General features: G+C 44.1%; 3 protein-coding genes across 5 annotated transcripts in view; 1 reads left to right on the top strand and 2 right to left on the bottom strand.

Moving 5' to 3' along the window:
* The first annotated feature begins 1 nt into the window (after position 1).
* On the top strand, positions 2-6,516 carry LOC133015108 (MAPK/MAK/MRK overlapping kinase-like). Of its 2 annotated transcripts, none has more exons than XM_061082240.1 (12): positions 2-302; positions 1,829-1,943; positions 2,306-2,395; positions 2,473-2,543; positions 2,639-2,717; positions 2,991-3,039; positions 3,130-3,308; positions 3,475-3,576; positions 3,693-3,866; positions 4,012-4,171; positions 4,286-4,483; positions 4,713-6,516. In XM_061082240.1, exons 1-12 carry the CDS (start codon positions 146-148, stop codon positions 4,788-4,790), a joined length of 1,452 nt encoding a protein of 483 aa, XP_060938223.1. In that variant the 5' UTR covers positions 2-145; the 3' UTR covers positions 4,791-6,516. The 2 variants fall into 2 exon arrangements, with proteins under 2 accessions (XP_060938223.1, XP_060938224.1); XM_061082241.1 differs by lacking the exon at positions 2-302 and adding an exon at positions 602-749.
* A 318-nt stretch (positions 6,517-6,834) lies between these two features.
* wdr20a (WD repeat domain 20a) lies at positions 6,835-13,824 on the bottom strand. The gene is made up of 4 exons (XM_061083119.1): positions 13,561-13,824; positions 11,635-11,817; positions 9,803-11,188; positions 6,835-7,942 (listed from the first exon to the last, which is right to left on the bottom strand). The coding sequence occupies exons 1-4, from the start codon at positions 13,822-13,824 to the stop codon at positions 7,889-7,891; spliced, it is 1,887 nt and encodes a 628-aa protein (XP_060939102.1). The 3' UTR covers positions 6,835-7,888.
* Positions 13,825-17,828: 4,004 nt separating this feature from the next.
* Positions 17,829-21,777, bottom strand: part of dync1h1 (dynein, cytoplasmic 1, heavy chain 1) — a 28,320-nt gene continuing 24,371 nt past the window's right edge. For both annotated transcript variants that reach the window (XM_061082877.1, XM_061082878.1), the window contains exons 70-78: positions 21,543-21,713; positions 21,134-21,351; positions 20,930-21,033; positions 19,768-19,976; positions 19,403-19,556; positions 19,125-19,267; positions 18,830-18,998; positions 18,382-18,506; positions 17,829-18,268 (exon numbers count right to left, since the gene is read on the bottom strand). In XM_061082877.1, the coding sequence (XP_060938860.1) occupies positions 18,140-18,268; positions 18,382-18,506; positions 18,830-18,998; positions 19,125-19,267; positions 19,403-19,556; positions 19,768-19,976; positions 20,930-21,033; positions 21,134-21,351; positions 21,543-21,713 (1,422 nt within the window). In that variant the 3' untranslated portion in view covers positions 17,829-18,139. The remainder of the gene's footprint in view (positions 18,269-18,381; positions 18,507-18,829; positions 18,999-19,124; positions 19,268-19,402; positions 19,557-19,767; positions 19,977-20,929; positions 21,034-21,133; positions 21,352-21,542; positions 21,714-21,777) is intronic.

Genomic DNA, 21,777 nt, shown 5'->3' with positions numbered 1-21,777 from the left:
AGGCGCAGATCCCCACACAACACAACACAGGGGGGATAAAGTGTGTGTGTGGTGTGCAGTGAGAAGCAGAGGACCAGCGGCTGTGACTTCATCCACAACACGTCGACCCGCTCATGGTCCTTCCTCCAGCCGCCATCGAGCACTCATGATGCGCTACTCCAGCTGGCTGATCGGCGTGAAACACAGGGCCAGCCTCCGCAATGGTTCCAAACCAGCAGCGCACTGGGACTGCAAGCATAGGGGGCATCGGGCGGAGATGAAGATCAACAACCCGGAGCACATCATCCACATCTGGAAGAGAGGTAAACAACAGCAACAACAAAAAAAACAACAACAACATCAGGACGAGTCGAATCAAAACGCGTCAAACATCTGGGCCTTTTGGTGATTAAACCTGCCGGACTGACATGTTTTCAGGGCGTATCCAGCTGCATTGTTGTCGTCTGGTGTGATTCTTGTGTGTGTTTGTCGTTTTTTAAAAAAAAGAGAGACACGTGTGAGTTTCCAGTTTCCTGCTCAGGTCAGAGCGCGGGGGCGAAGGCGTGCTCCGTTGCCAAGGCGACGGTCAGCTAACAGGGCAGGCTAGCGAGGCTAAGCTAGCAGGAGGTAGCAGGCGGTTCACTGACATCTCTCTCTCCCGGAAGCTTCGGATAACACTTTGGTTTCCCCAGCCGAAGATTCGTGAGCATCATCCAGATGCTGCGGGTCGTCTGTGCACATGCGGCCGCTGAGAGTCCGAGGAATGCGGCGTAAGTGGAGGGTTTGGTGTCGGAGCGGGGGACGGGACTTTGGACAGGGGGTCGCTGGTGTGTCTCCCACCAGGGTCCATTCGCTTTGTTCGCTGGTTTGAGCTTCAAACGAGCCTCGTTGTGTCCCAGAGCGGATAATAAGTGTTTTTTAACCTTAGTATCTTTCATGATTATGTTTTCTATCCATCGTCTTCTTCATTTAGGCCTTTTTCTGACGTAGTTTATTGCTTGATGTTGTTGAAAATGGTGACCATAATGATTTTTGGACGGTTTGATCAGTTTGACCCAAACATCGGTTTATAAATGTGATTTAACATTGGTTGAATTTACACAAATTCTATACTCGTCAATGAATCATTTAGGCAATACACAATGGATTGATCGATTATAGAGCTGTAAAGATGTATGAGTTAAACAATGAGTCCATCGACAGAAAGATACTTGTAAACATCAAGTAAACACAAAGTCAAACATTTTCTGATTCCAGCCTATGAAGTAAGACCATTTGCTGCTTTTCTTTTTTCTTTATATAACAGGAAAGTGATTATAGTTCCTAATATTTTTACACAAATTCGATTAATTTACTTGTATTTTTTTCGTCATTGGTTCCTGGCAGCCCTAAAACTTCCTGTGAAATATATTTTCTCAATGCGTTTTGTATAAATGTAAAGATGAGCAGATCAGCTCAAGTCTTTACAAATTATGTTCTGCTTTTTCTTTTCTCGTCTATAATTGTGGGGTGAATTGGGTTTAGTTTTTGAACTAAAAACTGAAAAACTAAACATTTTAATACATCAGATTGAGTTATTTCTATATTTTGTAGTGTAAACAATTAATTGAGAAAATTATTAAACACAATCAATGTCAGAAAATCTCAATTATCTGTAAAAATGATCATGGTCTTTTATATCCACTGGCGGATTAAGTTTTGTGTTATACACGCAGCAGAGGATTTCCCTCTAGATTACCCAGATTTGAAATTATAACATTTCTACTTATCTTCAATAGCAATATTACATAGATGTGTTTGTGCTAAATGTTCCATTTGATGAATCCTTGTCTTTGTTTTCGTTCTGCAGGCTACAAAACGGTCAAGAAAATTGGGGAGGGCACTTTTTCAGAGGTGCTGAAAACCCAGAGCCTGAAAGATGGGAAGTTCTACGCATGTAAAACCATGAAGCAGACGATTAACAGGTAAATATTCCGCCACACTCTTCTGTCCTGTACACAAACAATCAGCAGAGCAGTTTTCCTATGGACCCTTGAAACTTGAGTCTGCGGCTTCACACCAGCTTTGGCTAAAGAGCCTATTAGATGTCAGACGACTCTGCCTTTGACCTTGGAGTGATGAGGTAACAATGGATGTCAGAACTTGACATGTGTCCACACACTGTGGTGACATAATGCTGCTGTCAAATGAAGCTGCTGCATTGTTCAACAGCTTTAGATCACTTCCCTCAAACTAATCACACAAAATCCTCAATACAGAAAGCAGATATTATTATAAACTGTGTCATGACATGATGTGTAAATCTGGTCTGTTCTCTGTTATTAAGTCTGGAACAGGCCAACAACCTGCGGGAGGTCCAGGCCATGAAGAGACTGAGCCCTCATGCAAATATCATCCAGCTACATGAACTGATTTTGTGAGTGTTGCAGTGTTTTTAATTGACTGTGCTGCCTCAAGCTAGTGTGGTTTCTTTACTCTGATTCAATGTTTCAGTGACAAAGAAAGTGGGACAGTGCATTTGATTTGTGAGCTGATGGAGATGAACATCTATGAGTTCATACTGGGTAAGTCTTGTTTTATTATAAAGGTCAATTAGATCTTGAAGATGTGATAATTTGAGAAGAATTATTGGCTGATGTTGATTCTTAATTCTTTGCAGGGAGACATACTCCACTGCCGGACCACACAATAAAGAATTACATGTACCAGTTGTGCAAATCACTTGAACATATGCACAGGTAAATAAAAATATATAACTTATTTAACTAGTAGACTCAGTAGAGCGCATACCTCCGCTAAGGCCCCGTAATCATCAAGATCCATGAATTATTCCCTTTTTTTATTGGGTTATTGGGGAAATTTGTTCAGTGTTTTTTGTGTAATAATGCTAACAAGCAAAACAAACATTAGACAGGGTTGTAAACAATCTCTTTGTCGGAGGTAATAATTAATTATAAAACCAATGTCTGCATCCAATAACTTTACTTTCTTTCCCCTTGTCTTTGTTACAGCTGTGGGATCTTTCACAGAGACGTGAAGCCAGAAAACATTCTCATCAAAGTAAGAACCAACATTATCATGAATTTGCTTTACAAATATCCAACTGTGTGAATTTTCCCACAGTTTTGAAAACTCTTGTTCAACTTGCAGCAAAACGTCCTGAAGCTCGGGGACTTTGGCTCCTGTCGGAGCGTGTACTCCAAGCCTCCGCATACAGAGTACATCTCCACGCGCTGGTACCGAGCTCCAGAGTGCCTCCTCACCGACGGATACTACAGCCTGAAGATGGACATCTGGAGCGTCGGCTGTGTCTTCTTCGAGATCATGAAGTAGGATTTATACAATTAAAACAGTCATTTAAAAGTTTGTTAAGATCCCTACGTTCACTTTACTGTCTTTTTAATCTTGTCCACCACCACAACCACAGACGTAGACAAATGTCAAACAAACACTATGTGGCTCTCAGGTTAATGTACTGTACACCTGTGTTTTCAGCTTGAATCCACTCTTCCCTGGAGCAAATGAGTTGGACCAAGTTACCAAGATCCACGACGTGCTGGGAACGCCCGACCAAGCTCTCCTCCAAAAGTTCAAGAAGTAGGTTTTTCCTCCTTGGGGAAATGTTGTTTGAAGAGTTTGTCTTGTGACTGCAGCAACATGTGTAGAATCAGGTTAAAGAAGAAGAATTCTCATGGTCTCTTCTTGTCTGGCAGGTCTAAAGCGATGCACTTCAACTTCCCGCCGAAAAAAGGCACAGGCATCTCCCGATTGATCCCTAACTGCCCAGCCCCGGCTCTGTCGCTGCTCTATCAGATGCTCGCCTACGACCCCAATGAACGCATCTCTGCAGAAACAGCCCTGCGGCACACATACTTCAGAGAAGCCCGGTAACCATCTTAAATATAGGAAGAAAACCATTTTATATTATCAGTGATCGTTTGTAGTGTCCACACAGATAGGAAACACTAACTTCAATTTTAAATAATTTATATTCAAGTTGTTTAATACACTATGGGTTTTGTTTTCTCTCAGAGTGGCTGAGAAGAATGGCGACTCTTTCCTCAGCGTTTCTGGGGCGATAGATGGAGAAGAGAGTGGTGGGTCCCACAGCTCCATGGACCACATCTGTCGCCCGAGCAAACTTGGCAAACAGCTGAGGGCAAGACACGCACGGCAAACACCTTTAACGAGTGTAAGTCCAAACTCTACTCGCCAAACACATCTTAAGTAAAACGTACAAGAACCATGAGTCCAAATAAATGAGAATTCGGCTTATTCCATCCACTTCTCTCTCTCTCCCCCACAGCACAACATGAAGCATGTAGCAGAGCCCGTCATCAAACGCAACATCACTCATTACTGCACAGCGCTGCCCAAGATCAACATGGTGGCACCGCGGCCACAGATCCCCTTCTCCACGTCCACCATGCCTGCGTTCACCGCCACTCACCGAGGAACACTGCCAGCCCTCACTTCCAAGAAGTGCCAGTCACTGTTGACCAAGGTAAACGCAGACATCAGGCTTTTCTTCATTTATGAATCATTCACATCATCCAAGAGGAAATGTAAACACAGCTGACAGGTTTGTTTGACATATCAGAAGATAAATCACGATGTTGTATAAAGGAAAAAAAAGGAGGGATGCATAGTTAATAAAGACAAACAAGTGCTTTGTTATGTTTTCAACAAACGGCCTTGATTTGGCATTGAGCCTGCGTTTCCTCTCTCTGCAGCCCCGGGATGAGTCACACCACGCAGCTCTGAAGACCTACTGCGTGCCACCTCTGGACAGGAAACACAGAGGCTACTGAGCCCAAAACACGTCAGCTTCAGATTTAACCTCTGAGCCTCTTACTGTACTGAGGAAACGGAGAACAGTGTTTGGACGGGCCGGATGTTGAGATGTGTAAAGCAGCGCAAAGATGTTTGAGAAAGATATGCAACGAAGAACGAGTCCGTCAACTTACCAATAACGCCCACGACACCGAGCTGTGAAGTGTGATCTCTACACACACAGTACTAGACTATTATGTTGGACTGAGGATGAGTTTGTTTAGTTTCACTCGACCCCGTCAGGTCATACATGTTTACAGCTGTGGACACTTCAATCTAGAACTCTTACACCAGCTAAGCAATAAGATATTTGGGAATAAGTAAAAGGAAACCTAAAGGTCCAGTGTGTAAGATTTAGGTCAAAGGGATTTATTGGCAGAAATTGAATATAAAATAATCCTAGTGATGTTTTCACTAGTGTGTTTCATCCAAATTGTACGAATTGTTCTTTTCTCTACCCTAGAATGGGACCTTTAGATTTAAATACTAAATATTTACATTGGGAGAGGGGTCTTTCTACGGAGGCCGCCATGTTTTTTACAGTGGCCCAAACTGGACAAACTAAACACCTGAGTTTTTGAGTTTTCACGACAACCGAAGGCTCCCTTTTATGTTTGGAAGGGAGGGTGAGGTGAGGGGTATTCAGCTGCAACACGCAACTACACCACTAGATGTCACTAAATTCTACACACTGAACCTTTAAATGGTGCAACATTTTGACAAGGAACATGATCAACTTATTGTAAAAAAAAAATAATAATAGCAACTTTAAATAGCTGTCGCACCTTTTGGATTTGTTCAAGTTGTTATATTTTAAACACTAACTATTAGATATGCATATTATGGCTGTAATCAGCCAATCACTGAAATGTGTTTTCTCTACAATCTGATTCAAGTCTAAAAAAACAGCCAAGTATTTATCCCCTTTCGCTGTGTGAAGGAAGCATCACAAAAATAAAATTACAAACAGCGGCTTTAATCAATGAGCTGTGATTCAAAGTTGTCAGGAAATGAAACATGAGGAAGTCCAAGGGCAGGGTTGAAAAAGTGTCGTCGGGAAAATATGAGGTCATTTATATTGGAATAGTCTCCTTGCAGTAACAGTAAATCATTTCCTCCAGAGGAACTGATTTGAGGGGCAGAAGTCTTCCTGTGCAAAAGCAAACAGCAAAAACATTCACAGTAAGTGTTTCACAATTATTCTACACTATTAGAAGTAATTAAAAGGCACATTTTTTCACCCGGGTATAAATTAAACAAACAATGGAAACCACAAAAAAGACACAATTGGAAGTGAATAACGAGAACATTACTTTTTAGACCAGTTATGTACATGACAAATGTATTTGTATATTCTAATATTGCAGGTTATTTTGTATTGCTATGTTCAGAATGTAGCTTCACTAATACCCTCATACCCCCACACTTTAAACAACGTGGCTTTAAAAAGTCATAGTTCCCTTTAGAGCTGTGAGCTCATAAATGATGAACCGTGACAAAATCTGCACTTTATTGTGATGGATTATCACAGTAAAAAAAAAAAGAAGGAATCTAGTATCGTTTTGAATGTTGTTGTTATTAAACTGAAATTCTTAATAATTTGATCTCTGATGTGTCTGTACCTACTCCGGACACACACATGCTGAAATTGATGAAAACTGTGATTATTTTTTAATGTTTAATAAAGAGGGAAATGTAAAATGATTTCTAAGTCAGAATGTCTTTGTGTCAAATGTGAAATTCTCGTCAGTATCTGATAATCGCTCATGTGGCTGCTGTTAAAATCCTTCTGAGACATGTTGGAGGATATCGAGTTCCGTGTTTTCTTATTTTGTGACTGAGGCACTGAGTCTTCTGAGATTCAACCATTTTCTCTGAGACTTCCTGACTCTTCCACACTTGACAGCTCATTTGAGTGCAACACTTTTCATGACCTCGTAAGCCGCTTTCACGCCAGAGGCATTACAGTTTTGTGGTGTCAACACAGTAAATGTGGGTGAAAAAAAAAAGAACAGTAAACAGTGTATTCAAGATTATTTTAATATTATTAATAATGTATACTTTAGGCTTTAGAAATATAACTATCAATGACAAAACTTCCACTGCCGTAATGGTAGTTTGCTTAGGCCCCCATCAGATCAATTTATTACAATATACACATTATGATACAGAGCAGATTTGAATCTGAAATAATATTAAAATAAAGGCTAAATAGATAAAGGTTTTAATAGTTTTTTTTAAATCATTTTCATCACCTACTGTATTAGCCATCAGTGAGTTCTGAGCACACCCAAAAATGTAAAGCCATTTTCTCTTCTAATAAACTAATTTAAGTGCAAACAATTTTTTTTCTTTAAAAAGACTATGATTGCAGCATCAAGCTTGATAGATTCAGATTTCATGATTGAGGATGTTAAAGCCGAGTGTAACAGGGCAGTCCTCAACCCTCTCTCTTTTTTTGTTCCATTAGAGTAGTTATAAAAACAAACAACGGAATAACTAACAAAATCAGTGCAAAGTCATCGAAGGGGGATTCTACTCGAGAGCAGACAGAAGTGGAGGGTGAATGTGGATGGATGCAAAATTTTCAGATGCTCACGCACTTGGTCATAAAAGGATAGTTCATTCCAAGTCCACAGGAGTCCGTGACCTCCCCTGAGCCACGACTGGGCCACGTCACAAGGTTAAACACCGATAATGAAAATGAAATGAACTATCCCTTTACTCTCAAGCCACAGTTTGTCTGGTTCGCATCTAGCAAAAGCCAAGCCTGAATTCCAGAGGGGACAACAGTCCGATGAGATCTGACGTGAAAGAAATACATTTTTTTTAAAAGAATCTAAAATGCGTTAAAACTCCAGAAAAAAAAGTACATAGTCCACAAATGCACCACTTTTTTTCTTCCTTCAATCCTCAAGTGAGTGATAAACGGAAAAAAAACAACAGAAAAGCTATAAACAAAAAAATCGGGAGGTAGGAGGGGTATAAAAGAAAAGGAAAACTTGCAATGCTTGCAGGGTGGAGAGCAGCATCAGACTCTGGGTTGCAGGGTTCTTTAGCAGCAGAAATATTGTGGCTATACTACTGTTCCACTGGGAGAGCTGGCTTGGTTTTGGGATGACAATAAACCCTGGAAAAAGGAAAACAAGGAGATTTGCATTGGGAAAGTTCACATACTGCAGCAAAAGAATAAAAAAAGAAAGAAAAGAAAAGAACCAAGCAACAAATAGCTCTTTGAGAAAGAAAGTCAGCCTCTAGCCTCCTCTTTCCCCATCACAGTCCCCTGCGCTTGATTCAAAGGCTGTGCACAGCAAAGTGGACGCAGAGTGGACGCTGGGAGACTAACGCTGCTTCTGAGAGGTTTGCTCCATCAAGGCACTTCTCTTGTACTCGGGATCGGACCATCGCCTTGTTTATTAACTACCTACTCTGACCTTTGAGGAGACTTTCAAGGGCACACAGACTTGATTCACTTATTACAGTTCTATCGCTTCTCTCCTCTTTAGCACCGAATCCTTAACAATATTAAATAATGTTTGTTGGAATCTCTTTCTGATTGTTTAATACTCATCACACTTTTCTCCAAAGACTGACCTCAACCACTGCCTCTTCACCTTTGGTTTGTGTTTAGTGGTTCGTATCCGACGGTCAGCAACAGCATTAAAACTGGTTTTCACGTTGTGGTTTATCTGAGTATTTTTGACAGAGCGAAGCCAAAAAACAATGGAAAATAACCATAAAATAAAGTTTTAAATCACATTCCTGATTGTTTATCTGCAAAATTCTGATGAAACTTTTAATATATGAAGAATTCTAAACAGAGTTTGTTGTTTTTGTTAAACCGGCAGATCTTCTGGTTCAGAACAATGGATATATCCACCGTTCAGTTGTATTTCGGTGGGACTACACAGTCAGAGCTCTGGTCATCACATTGATAGGCTTTGATTTTTTTCTTTCTCTCAACACGAAAAACCACTTCATTGCTCAGACATGTAGCCCAACAGCAATGATCACTGTGAGGCTGCAGAGGGTTGTTGCTCGAAAACCAGTTTCAAAGTTGTGGCTGAACGTTCCATTCTTCTCCAAACTGAGTGTGAGGTAATATGGCATCGTATTTGCTCCATTTTCTTTCCAATAAGACATTAAAAACAATACTTTAGTCCATAAATCCCGCTAGTAAGTGTGATCCTGATCCATAGACAATAGTCTTACAGGTTATTATTTGGCAAAACGTAAAATCATCACAATATCCTGATGTTGTTCTGAATTTCACTTCAGAGACATTTACTGAATGCTCCTAGTGTCTGTCAATGTCCGCCTGGTTAAAAGTGAACCCCTAACTGGACTAACTAGCCTTCACACTGCTGGTTGTGTTCAAAACGTTGACTAATGTGCGTCTCGTTCTGTCAAAAGCTCTTAAAAACATACACAAAAAAAAACAGTCTAGAGGGGTAAAGAATTCAGGAACTTATACATATGAAGGTGTAAGCATGTGAGAGACTGCAGAGATGCTTAGGGCAAGGTAGCAATTTGCAGAAAAGCTGAAAACATGAGAGTGTAGGCAGATGACTCCTCTGCTATGCTGCTATGCATTGTGGAATGATTATGATGAACCAATGACACACGCCTCATATGGATTAACATATTTCCCCTCACAGGTCTACACAGGAAGACTTTCTTATCAGAATGTATTAAATAGCCAGACTCGAAATTTGTCATAGCGTTGGTTATATCTCAGTTAGAAATAACAGGCCTTTAACTGGGAAGCAGCTGAACACTAAAGTCTGATATGTTACTCGCCTGCCTGCAGAGACTCACATTCTGACAATAACAGCTAAAAAATGCTCTTCCAAATGTTTGCTTTAAGCTTTGAGAACACGTCTTCACTTTCAGTTACAGCCCCTCAATTGGTTTTTAGGACGGCTAAAGATTCACAAACAACACCACCACTTCTAATTCCCCCACATTTCCTACGTTAAAAAGAACTTACCACTTTGCCTGGCCTCGCCCATGTGCAAATAAATCCCTCCTGACAAGCAGTCACTAAACAGTCCTCTAAAAATATGAGTACAGTCAGTCTCTCGTGTGCTATCTTTTTACAGATGAGGGGCTCGAGGAGGGGCACGTCCTCCATGCGCGGGCACAGCAGCGTGCCCAGAGTCTTAGCGGGGTCCGTTTTGGTTTTGGTCAGCAGGTTGAGCTTGTCGCTGCTCTTGCTGCTGATGTGACCCATGCTGTGGTTGCGCTTGTGGTCCTTCTCCGGGTGCCGCTCCTTCCTATCGTGGAGGGACAGCGTGGCGAACTTGCTCACGCCCGTGGCGATGGCACTGTCCAAAATTGCGCTGCCGATTCCACCGCCGCTGCCGGCCTTGTTGGTATTGTTTGCCGTCGTCGTTGTCGTTGTGGTGGTGGTGGTGGTGGTGGCAACTGGGTGGGGTAGGCTGTTGGGGTGGGGTAGGCTGTTGGAGCGCGGTAATGCGGTGGAGAGAGAGTTAATGCCGGGAGTATTGGCACCACTGCTGTTTCCATTAGTAGCGTTACTAGAGGTGTTAGTGATTATTGTAGCGCCCGCAGGAGGAGGGCTGGTGGCATTCATCACGTTAGTGTGTGTCCGTGTCCGTGAGAGCGGAAGATGCGGGAAGAGGATATCCTCAGTGAGGTCCCATAGGCACATCTGAGTGTCCTGGCCCACGGAGCCAAACCGGTACGTCACGCTAACAGGCCGGCTGTCCGTGGAGTTGCGCTTGGAGAGACGAGACTGCGTGCTGTTGGCCCGGTCCCGTCCGAAGTGGATCATCTGATCCTGGAAGTCCTCATCGCTGCCGCTGAACTCCATCGGGTCGCTCTCCTCCACGCTGGTGGTGTAATGATCAAACGCCACCACGCTCACCCACGACTTGTGCCCGTGCCCTCGGGCGATGACTCGGCAGTCCAAGAACGACCACACGGTCACCAGGTCGTCCTCTCCACCCGCGACGATGTACTTTCCGTCCGGGCTCCAGCACACGCACAGCAAGCCACCGAAGTAGCTCTTCATGGTGCCGTGAAGCTCAACAGCGTCAAAGTTGAAGACCCGTAGGAAGCCGTCCTGGCTCACGCAGGCCAGGAACTTCCCGTCCGGAGAGAAGGCAAACTCGTGCAGAGCTCCCTCGCCCACTGTCCATTTGAGGAGAGGGTTCCGCGTGGATTTACTCTTACACGTGTGCACAGAGTAGTTCTCCCCCTGCTTGAGCAGCTGGTAGTGCGGCGCTGTGGTGCCACAGGTATGCTCCACGTTGTACAGGTACATATTTCCACTGGAGTGGGAGACGAGGAACAGGCTCTCGGAGCCCGGCACCCATTTCACACATGTTACTCTGGACTTGTCTATTAGTCTCTGGCAGGAGGGAGGGAAGGTTGAGGTTTTAGAGGCAGAAAGGGAGGGAGAGAACGGAGGGAGAGGGAAAGACAATGTCAGTAAAATATCATGAGGAAATATTTACAATTTCACATAGAAGTCTTACAAGTCTTACAAGTCTTACAAGTTTTACAACACTTAGTAATATTTGGTTTTTAAAGCACCAGTCAGGTAAAACAAAAGAAGCTTTAAGTGCAAGAAAAGGTTAGAAAATTCTTTGAAAGCATTGAACTTTTTTCCATTCACATTCTTTAAATTCAACATAAGAACAAGGAAGACTTTTTAACAAGATTAAGTAGAATTGATCTTTGAGTTCAGGAGGAATACTCCAAAGATCTTTTCCTCCATTGACAAACACCAGCTCCTTGTGGTAAACACTGTACTTAAAACTCTTCTAATCCACCGCCTGTGCCTCAGAGACCCACCTCCTCGTTGAAGAGCTTGCTCGTCTCCTTCTTGATGGGGTCGATGAGCTGGACCTGTCCCGCTGAGAAGCCCACCAGCAGGGACACGCTCTCTGCCGTGGCCGTGAGGTGGTTGAAGTCATGGCAGGTGGGCTGCGTCCCCTTGTAGATGCGCTTGTCGATGGGCTTGCTCAGGTCAGCGGCCTGATAAGAGAAGACGTGAAAACACACACGGGGTGGTGAGTGTCGCGATCTTTGAAACCCCCAAAACAAGTATATGCACTTTGTTGTACGAGGAAAGCTGCTGAGGTCCAACCTGTCACATGTCAATGAAAGTGAATACACAGCAGCTGAGCCATCGTTGTTTACCTGATTTGTAAGAAGACCTTCCTAATTCAAATGTCTTGTAACCAACGTGTGACAAATAACTTGAAGGTCAGCCAATATCAGGAAGTACGGAGGTTTATAGTTTTTCTCTGTTGATTGTTACGTGCCAGCCATCATATCTTACCGTGTACAATTAGTTTTTAATGTGAGGGTAATAATATTTTACAGCTGTGAACGAGAACAACCTGAACCTAAACCTCAGAGAACCAGAATAACAGTAGTTCCATCTGTCAATGAGATACAGCTCACACTGCTGGTGGAATGTAAAGTTCTTTAAGTGGAAGATGATGATTCAGTGGTTCCTCCTCTGCTGGTAGAGGGGACACCGAGTTGTTTATGTCTCACCTCGGAGACACAAAATGTCAAAGCAAGTACAGAAGCTTTAAATAAAACTGCTCTTACTCCTGGAGAGAGCAAGGACGGCGTTGACATTATCTCCTAAAGTCATGAATAACAAGCCAGTGATGACTCATTTTGAATGAAGGAAAGTTGCAGACATGCACTAAAGAGAAAGAGCAGCATCATCACGAGCTGTATGAGTCAGTCTTACAAAAAAAAAGTAAGCTTTAAACCTGCAGTCACCTCCAGCAAAACACGTCAGAGAAAAGAAACAGCCGTTCCACCCCAGGAATCAATAGGAGGATGTATTGGGAATAAAACTTATAACCTTCCATTGTTGCTATTATTTCCACGCTCTGGTTTGTGTTACTTCTGGATTTGAACCCGTCTGTTGATGTGATCTCACACATGACAGCCACATGTCTGTGTGTCAGCTGCTTCCAGTCAGACTGTCATGTGGGCTCTTGGCTGGAAACCAGTTTGTGACAGGAGCCGGTTTATGACCAGGATTCTCCAAAACATGGCACCTGGACGCTGGGGGCAACTCATCATAACAAGTAGTCATGTGATCCCCCTCTAGTCTGTTTATCTAGGAAGCCATCAGCCTGTCATGAGTTCGCGGACTTCCATGACGAGCTGGTGACACAACAACCAGCTCAGAGAAGGGATGACACCGGGGGGAAATGGAGTTGCACCTTGTTGCACTTCCCCAGTCAGCACATGAAGTTAGCTCGGGTTGTATCAGACGTGTTTAAAGAGCTCACTGTGGTTAAATGAACCGGGTTGACGTTAGCATGTAGCCTGTTAGCCGAACGAGTGTCCCGGGCTCCATGAACCGTGATGTGTCCACACCTGTCAGCCAGAGGGCGTCGACAGGTGTCAGTGTACACCAGTGCACCCAGTGTTCCCACCACCATCAACACCACAGCTCTCACAGCCCCGACAGCTTCAAACCAATCAAAATGACAACTCCACCGAGAGGAGCCCTGCGACCCAGCCGGACTTTAGCCGCTGGCCTCGGTTGTAGCCGCTGGCTCGCTAGCGTTAGCCAATAGCGCTGGTTAGCCGACACCCTAGCTAGCTTCGAGCTAACAAGCTAATTTGAAAGTCAAGCCCCGGCCAGAGTTGCTTGACGCGGCCGCCTGAGCCCCGGACCCCCCGGCCAGCACCCGGTGGTCCCCGGCGTGTACCCCCGGACCCCCCGCGGACACTACACGCTACCTTCCGGACGCCCTTGTAGATGTAGAAGTAGAGCTCCCGGCCCACATTGAAGCAGATCCGGTCGCCGTTGCCCGACTGGTCGTTGACGTTGACGAAGGAGACCTTGACCGGGTTGGAGCCCTGCGAGTTGAAGGGCACCCGGTTCGGCCGGCTGTACTCGGAGTGCGTGAGGAGCTTGTGGACGCCTTCCCGAGTGGTGAACTGAGTTTTGATCTCGTTCATCTCCTTCCCTCCTCCCTCCGCCGCCATCTTTGAAATTAACATTCATCCCTCTCCCCTCTCCCCCCCCACACACACACCACCCAGGCCGGATCTTACGCACAGGGCGGAGGGGGGAGCGAGGAACCGGGAGGCCGGTGCTCCTCTCCCGGTGCCTCACGCTACGGTTCACCGGGGAGGTGGAGGTTGTAAGGAACAGTCCCAACTTCAACCTAGAACTATGTAGGATTACACGTTTAACCACAAGTTACTAATAGTTAATATATAAACAATACAAACCGGATAAATTCACTTATTTGTGGTTATTTTGGTGATAATGGTTGACATATTTCACTGTAAAAAAGTATACAAACAAGTGAAAAAAAAATAAACAGAAAAAAATATTATTTACAAACTTATCAGGAAAACAAAGGAAACGCTAAATGATTTAATATACAAATTCGGAAAAGGAGAGAGAAGTACAAACTTCTCCATAAAACATTCATTCATAATTATTTTTATACAAAATCCAGCTTCCTATACATATTACACATTATTTGTAACCTGTGCTCTATATTGTATATAATTCCCCAAACATATATGCAATAATATAGACCATAAATAATAATAATATAAATAAATATATTTTATTTTGAAAAAGCAAACACCGGACGTTTTATTTTGTTGAAATGTTTAAACGAGATTTTTTCAGCTTGCGCTCCCACCTGTGGAATCACATGGTCTCACATCAGGCACCTGGCAGGAGAAGAAGGAGACTCTCACTTTCAGGTGGGTATCAGGGTTTCATTTAGTTTAAAATGTCCCCAAATTAATGTTAAATGCTGAAACATGAGCTCTGAGATATTTATCTGATTGGGATTTTGCGACTGCATCAATATGCTTTGATTTAACACCTTCTTCAGCCAATCATGCACTTGCAGTTTGTGCATTTGCTGCGTTTGAATGTGCTTATTATTGCAGAACCCGCTGATAGACACACACCAAACAACATGGAGCAACTCGCTTTCAAATACATGGTGTGATAAGTTCAGCTCATGTCAGAGAATCATGTCACAGACCGATCTGAATCATTCCACCCACATGCATGTGCACTGTAGTGACCTGTGTTTCCTCCCAGGACTTGTGCAAAGTGGAGTCCAGCACAGACACCGACTCCGAAATCAGTCCCAGGTGGTCGGACACCAGCACAATGGTATGCTCCTAATTTTTGTTCAGTCGAGCACAAGAGGAGAAGTAGTGATGTTTATTTTAAATGGCTTAAAAAGAGGTTAAGCCCAGTTCCAGAGATGACATTTTACATTGTACGTCTCCATCATATTTGATTTCCCTCCACAGAGACTGATCCTGTATATCTGTTACCTCAGGTCCAGCTTTTCTAATTTCAAAATGAGCACAACAGTCTCCTTAAACTCAATCAAGCTGCACCAAATCTCACACAATCACAGATATCAGGTCCCTGTCCAGGCCTGGTGAAGCAGTGATAGTTTCAAACATCCCTGGAACCACACCAAAATTGAATGGCCACCTTTCCTGACCCACATCGTTCCACCAAGTTTCATGAATATCCGTTCTGTTGTTTTTGTGCCATCTTGCTCACAAACAAACCAAAGGTCTCTGACGTCCTCCTTGAACAGGGATGTGTGAGCAGCGCCCCGGAGAGTGAGACACTGCGTCGGACACTGAAGCCCCTGAAACCAAGACATGGCTGCTCTTCTTTGGTAAATCAATCCACTCTTATTTGCACGGCGCCAAATCCCGTACATACATTATCTCAAGGTTCTTATCACAGTAAGGTGGTTCAGACCTCGTAGACAAACCCAACACAAGGAGTAAGACCTTTGTGTCTGTGGAGAGAAGAAAACTACATTATTAACAGGAAGACACCAGAACTGGACTCGGTGTGAGGCGTCCATCTGCCTCGACCGGCTGGGGTTAGGAAAGAAATGGGGGAGATGGAGAAGTGGAGGGAAGGGTAGAGAGAGACCAGGAACACTTGTGAGATAGGTTGTTAAAATGACAACAACAGCTAGTATTAATATTATTACACTCCTTTCATATATCAAAAATCCTGCTGCTCTCCTATGTGTTCATGTGATCGTCTTTGTGCTTATACTTGTAGTTTTTGGACCCGTACGACGGCAGCTCTGAGGATTCTGATGAGTCACACTTCGATGTTGGTGTCTCCAGGCGAACACGGCAGCAAGGAGGAGGAGGAGGTGGGCGTCGGTTCCTGGGCCGCAGCAGGAGATTTATTCTCCACCACCCTGCTTCCGTTGCCCTCAGAGACGTGATGAAAGATGGGACGAGAGATCCTGCGACAGTGCAGCAGCTGCAGCTTCCTGTGGACGTCCAGATGAAATGTGGGAGTGAGTCCGAGCTGTGGGTCTATGAGCTCGACACTCTGCCCCACCACAGCGACAGGGAAGTCTGTGGAGATCTTGCAGCAAAGATGACAAACGATTCCCCAGCATGCGCCCAAACCATGGACATCGAGTTGCAACTTCATGATTCAGGCCTGGTCGCTTCGAGATCCTCAACGCCCCACACGCCAGGAGCCCTCACCCCAGTGGGAAGGCGCCCGTCCTGGATGCTGGACAGCTCCTCGGAGAGATCTCCCAGCCCGTGTGACCTCAGGTCCCTTTACAAGAGAAAGCTCGGCCTCCCTGGAGCTGAAGTGGTGGAAATGGGGCAGAGGAAGAGGCAGTGTGTCGTCCACACGGGGGAGGAAGAGGCCGGGGACTCTGCATCCGAACCATGTTAGACCCATCTGATGATGGACTGACAGAATGAAGTTCTTCTGTGATATTAAAAGCTTTAAAATGAGATTTAATGCCATATTGTACATAGTTAATCTAAAATGCATTGGGATTTGTCTACCTTGAGTAATTTTGCACACTCGCTGGTGACAAGTCAGTTTGAACACTTTTTGTTTTGTTTGGAGGAATCCTAATGACAAACCCGACATCCAAGACACACTCCTTCAATGAGGAAACATTCAGTATGAGCCCCTCCTGATTAAAACAGAAACAGCTCCCCCGAATTGTCAGAGATGCTCCTTAAAATCCAATGTTCTCAAAATAATATGCTTTACCTTCTACAAATGCCCTAAATATAGAAAGAAACAATATCGAATTATTCTCCAGTGTCTCAGTGGGTTTCTTCCGGGTGCCCTAGTTTTTCCTCCCACACTTCAAACACATACAGGTCAGGACAATTGGGTGTCTTTATGTGAATGAAATGAATGAGTCCAGCAGTAAGAAACAAGGCTGTGTCAGAGTGAGAAGTAGTTTTGAAGAAGCGCTCAAGAGCTTACTTTAGCCAGCCCCTTCTGACAAGTTCACTCTGAGAGAAGCTTGACTTAATGAGGACACACCACATTCATCAATTTCAGACATTGTTCTAACAGCATTTCTGTCATTTTGGACGCCTGTGTGTGTTTGGTTTCTTTCTGGAAAATAAATTGTTCATGTCAGTTCTCTTGCAGACTGGAGTCCTATAAATATATACAGCCTACTGTACTACCGCAAATTAATTTTGGAAAACATTATTGATAAAAAGCTCAACTTAAGTCCTATTCAGTTTTTAAGGACATACAAGAGTGTGTCTGTTGTAGACAAGGTCTTAACTTTTAAATCCTGTTACCGTGTCAATCGAGTGTTTGGACTTCTGCTTGCAAAGTTCATCCTGACCAGCAGGTGGCAGTAAAACATTGAAAATGAAGTCAAGCTGTAACAGTGGAGCCTCCAGAATGTTTCCATAAATATTGGAATAATACTCATTGATCAAATTATCTGTACAAAGACAGTGTAGAACAGGAACTTGCATGAGGTCAATGGGTATATACTGAGGTTTACAGAATATGTAAATAAAACAAATGGGATTTCCCTGAGAACAGTGTTTTGAAGAGATGTGAAAACCTAAATCCCTGGTTTCCATCACAATGAAGTACATTTATAATTGGCTCAAGCTGTATTTTACTCTAGTTAATTAAAAGAATGAACACAGTGAATATATCCCTAATAAAAACGACACTGAATTCATCAAGGCAGTTCATCTTCATTCCATTGTGGCTTTATTCAATCTAAAAACATACAGATTCCTTCATAAAAACACTTTTCTTTCAACTCTCTTTTCCCACATTTCATTTTCCTCATCATTAACCATCAGACAACATTCCCCCGACCTTCTGAGACACCTTCCAAAAACATTAAGAATGAGTACATGTGTTACTGCTCCACAAATGTCTTACTACATTTAATACTGACTACACACTACTTTATTAATGGTGGTTTATAGGTACGTGATTAAGTGTGGGGTAAATAAGCAAGACTCTCTGGTCTCTAGGAAGGACTTGGGTTGTTTACTCGGTGCACAGCACAGCGACTCCACGCTCGTAGAAGCTGTGGGGATCTTCCTTGGTGGCGATGTCGAAGTCCACGGTGAAGATGAGTTCAGACCTGGTGAAGTTCAGGTAAACGGGCAGGGTCACCTGTGGTGGGCGGATGAAAAATAAATTAGATGCCCACAGCAAAATTATTTTCTAAATGCCTTGAGAATAAACATTTCATGGAAAGACGTGTCGTTGTGTGTCTGTATTCATACCATGTGTCTCTTCTCAGTGCTGCATTGCTTGACCCATCGTAGCTGAGTGAGAGGCAGCTCAGTGGAGATGGTGTTGGACAGGGACAGCTTGTTGTTGGCACAGGTCGATCCCTGCAGTTTCAGACCTGAGAGAAGCGGTGAGCATGTTCGGCATTAGAAACAACATAATACAACTTGTATCTTGTGGTGACAATCTGGATTCTTATTCTAAAAGAGTATTTAAAAGGAATTTTTCCTTTTTTAAGTAACCTAAAATATTACAACACAGATTTCCTGGAAACTTCAATGGAGGGTGGGACATGGGCCAAGACAGCACCCATTCAATTATCTATCTTTAACATTGTGAGATAGGCCAGATAAACTTATTTTGGATCTTGATGAAACAATTTGGAACCTCATTTAACAACGGTGTAAAATTCTATGTTACTTTGAGCTTTGTTTTTCTGACCTTTGATGCCGAAGCTGCAGGCGTCCAGGGTGGTGCCCTGGGCTGTGGTGACATTAACCTCAAGACACAGCTCTTCCAGAGACCAGCTGTTTGCCTGGGCCACGTACTGGCGGGTTGCGGTGATGTAAGCCTCTGGTACAAACAGGCTGCCGAGGCACACGTGGATGTTCTGGTGAAGGGGAGACGGAAAGAGAAGAGGGAGACAACGGTACCGTGAGTGCCTCTGTCAGGAATCTATCGCACTATTTAAGACTCAGGTTTTGTGATCCTGTGGATGAACAGTGACTAAAACTACCTTCAGCTCCTTTGCTCCCCCACTGGCAGCTCCTTGGGAGATGTGCTGCAGCTGTTTGATCCTCTCACTGAAGTCTGCCACCCACTGGATCACAGTCATGGCAGTTGGGACTGTGTAGCGACACCAGCTGCGAGGGAGGATTCCTACAGAGGCAAACAAACAGATATATACACATTTGTTATTCACTCAAAGCCCTTATAAACTAACCCTAACCCTTTTAAACAAGCTAAATCTATTTAAAAACATAAATAAAGCTGAGTGAAACTGTGAAAGTTTACCTTTCACAAGTTCGCTGATGAGTAAGCGCAGGTCGTTGGTCTGCTTCTTCTTGCCCTCGCACACTTGCACCACATCGGTCAGATCCTGGCGGACCTCCTGCAGCATCTTGCAGCCCATCTTCACCTCACGCTCAAAGAACCTGAACAGTGGGTCCTGGTGGTGGAGGAAGAAGATAATTCATCAAATACAGAGGAACTAGTAACACATAAGACCAAGTAAGTAAATGTCTCATTACCTCATGAGTCAAGCACAAATATCTATCAAACATAAGATGCCTTCAATGATCAGCTTCTTAATTTTTGTTTTTTTAGGTGTCTCTAGAAGACTGTTCCCCAACCATCATTCCCCTTATTTCAGCCATTACCTTGATGTTCTCTACTGTGCGTTTGAGTGGATTGACAGTTTGCGGCATGAGCTGCAGCCAGTTGCAGGCGGTGGTGTGAAGGGTCCTCATCCAGGCGGGCTGGGTGTCGGACGTGGATGCAGAGCGCTCCTTCTTCTCCGTGTCATAGGCAAGGTCATCCTCATCCTCCAACATCTGCATTTTCAGCATCTTACCCATCATGTCAGTGCCTGCGCAGCCCGGCGGAGGGAGCATGTGAGTGGGGAGGGAGGTGGAAAAACAAGGCCATGGTGGGAGGTAGGAGGAAAAGAAATTAATTGTGGTACAAAGAAACATGAAGCTTACCTCAAGGATCCTTCATTTAAAAAAGGCGAGAAAAAGAAATAGTGGCAGACAAAGAAATTAGGACTACACTGGGTCGGATTAAACACATAAGGAATAAGGCAGCATTTCCAACAAACACATAAATCCCAAATGCATAAATAACCGCATTCATGACTGGACCTGTAAAAGAAATGTGAGTAACTAATGTAGGGAGTCAGGTTTTGAGGGGTGACTAAGGGATGGGAGTGAGGATAGAGGGTAGAGGGAGTGTGGAGGGAGGTACAAGGGAAGTGTGTTGGAGGTGACGAAACAAGAATGGAGGATTTGATGGGGAGATTTGTGGCAGGTTTGAATCCTGACATGGTGGTGGGATGGGAATGGTATCTTAGCAAAGCGACATGATGGCTGTGAAATACAGCTGCTGGAGGGTGAGGACACGCACACCCTTCCTTTGGGCAGAGCACCTTCCAAAGCATGATGGCTCTGAGCTACAGCTAAACTGAAATGCAGGATCATGACACACAAAACTACAACTAGGAGATACTTGTGAACCTAACTAGTGAAGTTAGCTGATGAGAAGATGAGAGATTAGCGGAAGAATAACCCTACACATTTTCTTTACCACCATGAACAGTGCTCTGCCCAAAGCAGATGTAAATATGAGATCTCGACCATTTCACTGCAGCGTGACAGCCTGTCAAAGTAAGAGTTAAAACACTAGAACAGAGAGAGGGAGAGATTGTTAATGGTTCATCTGTCCATCCGACTGAGGAAGAAGAGTGACGCTGTGCTGTGTTCCACTTGCTGTGACAAAACACAACAGTACAGGCGAGGAAGACGACCAGTCGCAGCATCGTACCCTGAGTGGTGAGCAGGACCTTCTCAGCGTTGCTAGGCAATCCAAGCCAAGATGGAGTTTGAGTGTCGGGAAGCATCTCGACCCAGTGCATGAACTCCTCACGCCTGAAACAAATCAACAAGAAAAGGAATCTTTACTGGCTGAGCTCAGCGGGAACAAGTCTTTCAATCTAACACCACAGGGAAAAGGTTAAATGAAACTGACCGAATGCCATCGGGCATCTTGATGTCGTTGTGTCCGTCGACCTTCAGAGCCAGTTTGAACTCGCTGTCGAAGCTCCTCTTGGTGAAGATGCGGTCGAGGAAGGTGATGAGCAGGCGCTGGTCGAACTCGTTGTCGATGCGGCCGCCGTAGATGGACTGAGCCATCAGGGTTTTCAGAGCCGCCCAGGGGATCTTGTCTGGGGCGATGTTCTGACGACCCTGTGTGTGTGTGTTTGGAAAGTGGTTTTAAATTCAGTAAGTCAAAACTGATCAGTGATTTGATTATTTGACTCAGGCAGTCAGTAATAAATCAATTTATGGATTGTTGATGTAACTTTCGACTGACAGCAAATCATTTTCATGCCGACATATTTAAAGCAGTTTGTAGAATTTGTGCAATATTCCGCTACCTTGGCAGTGTCGTCCAGCCAGGTGTCAACGGTGTCACAGGCAGAGCGGAGGTCAGACTCTCCGAACTCGTATTTTTTGGACCACCCCAGAGGTGCATAGCGCAGACGCTCCTGAATGACTGCATGGAACCAAGCCAGCAGGAAGTACAGACGTGCACGCTCGTTGGGAGCCTGAAGACACATGGGTGGGAAGGTTATTCACGTGGTAAATATATAGAAAACGCATGAGGGTGAT

Source organism: Limanda limanda, chromosome 12, assembly GCF_963576545.1.
Source record: "Limanda limanda chromosome 12, fLimLim1.1, whole genome shotgun sequence".
In the NCBI taxonomy this organism is placed as follows: domain Eukaryota; kingdom Metazoa; phylum Chordata; class Actinopteri; order Pleuronectiformes; family Pleuronectidae; genus Limanda; species Limanda limanda.
This window is presented reverse-complemented; position numbering and strand designations above follow the sequence as displayed.

Bases quoted from the DNA above. Each gene is read 5' to 3' on its own strand.
- LOC133015108 (XM_061082240.1), top strand. From the start codon at position 146: ATGATGCGCTACTCCAGCTGGCTGATCGGCGTGAAACACAGGGCCAGC. The intron at 2,544-2,638 runs GTAAGTCTTGTT...AATTCTTTGCAG, and splicing joins CATCTATGAGTTCATACTGG to GGAGACATACTCCACTGCCG. The intron at 3,867-4,011 runs GTAACCATCTTA...GTTTTCTCTCAG, and splicing joins ACATACTTCAGAGAAGCCCG to AGTGGCTGAGAAGAATGGCG.
- wdr20a (XM_061083119.1), bottom strand. From the start codon at position 13,824: ATGTTAATTTCAAAGATGGCGGCGGAGGGAGGAGGGAAGGAGATGAAC. The intron at 11,818-13,560 runs GTAGCGTGTAGT...TTCTCTTATCAG, and splicing joins TCTACAAGGGCGTCCGGAAG to GCCGCTGACCTGAGCAAGCC. The intron at 11,189-11,634 runs GTGGGTCTCTGA...CCCTCCTGCCAG, and splicing joins GCAAGCTCTTCAACGAGGAG to AGACTAATAGACAAGTCCAG.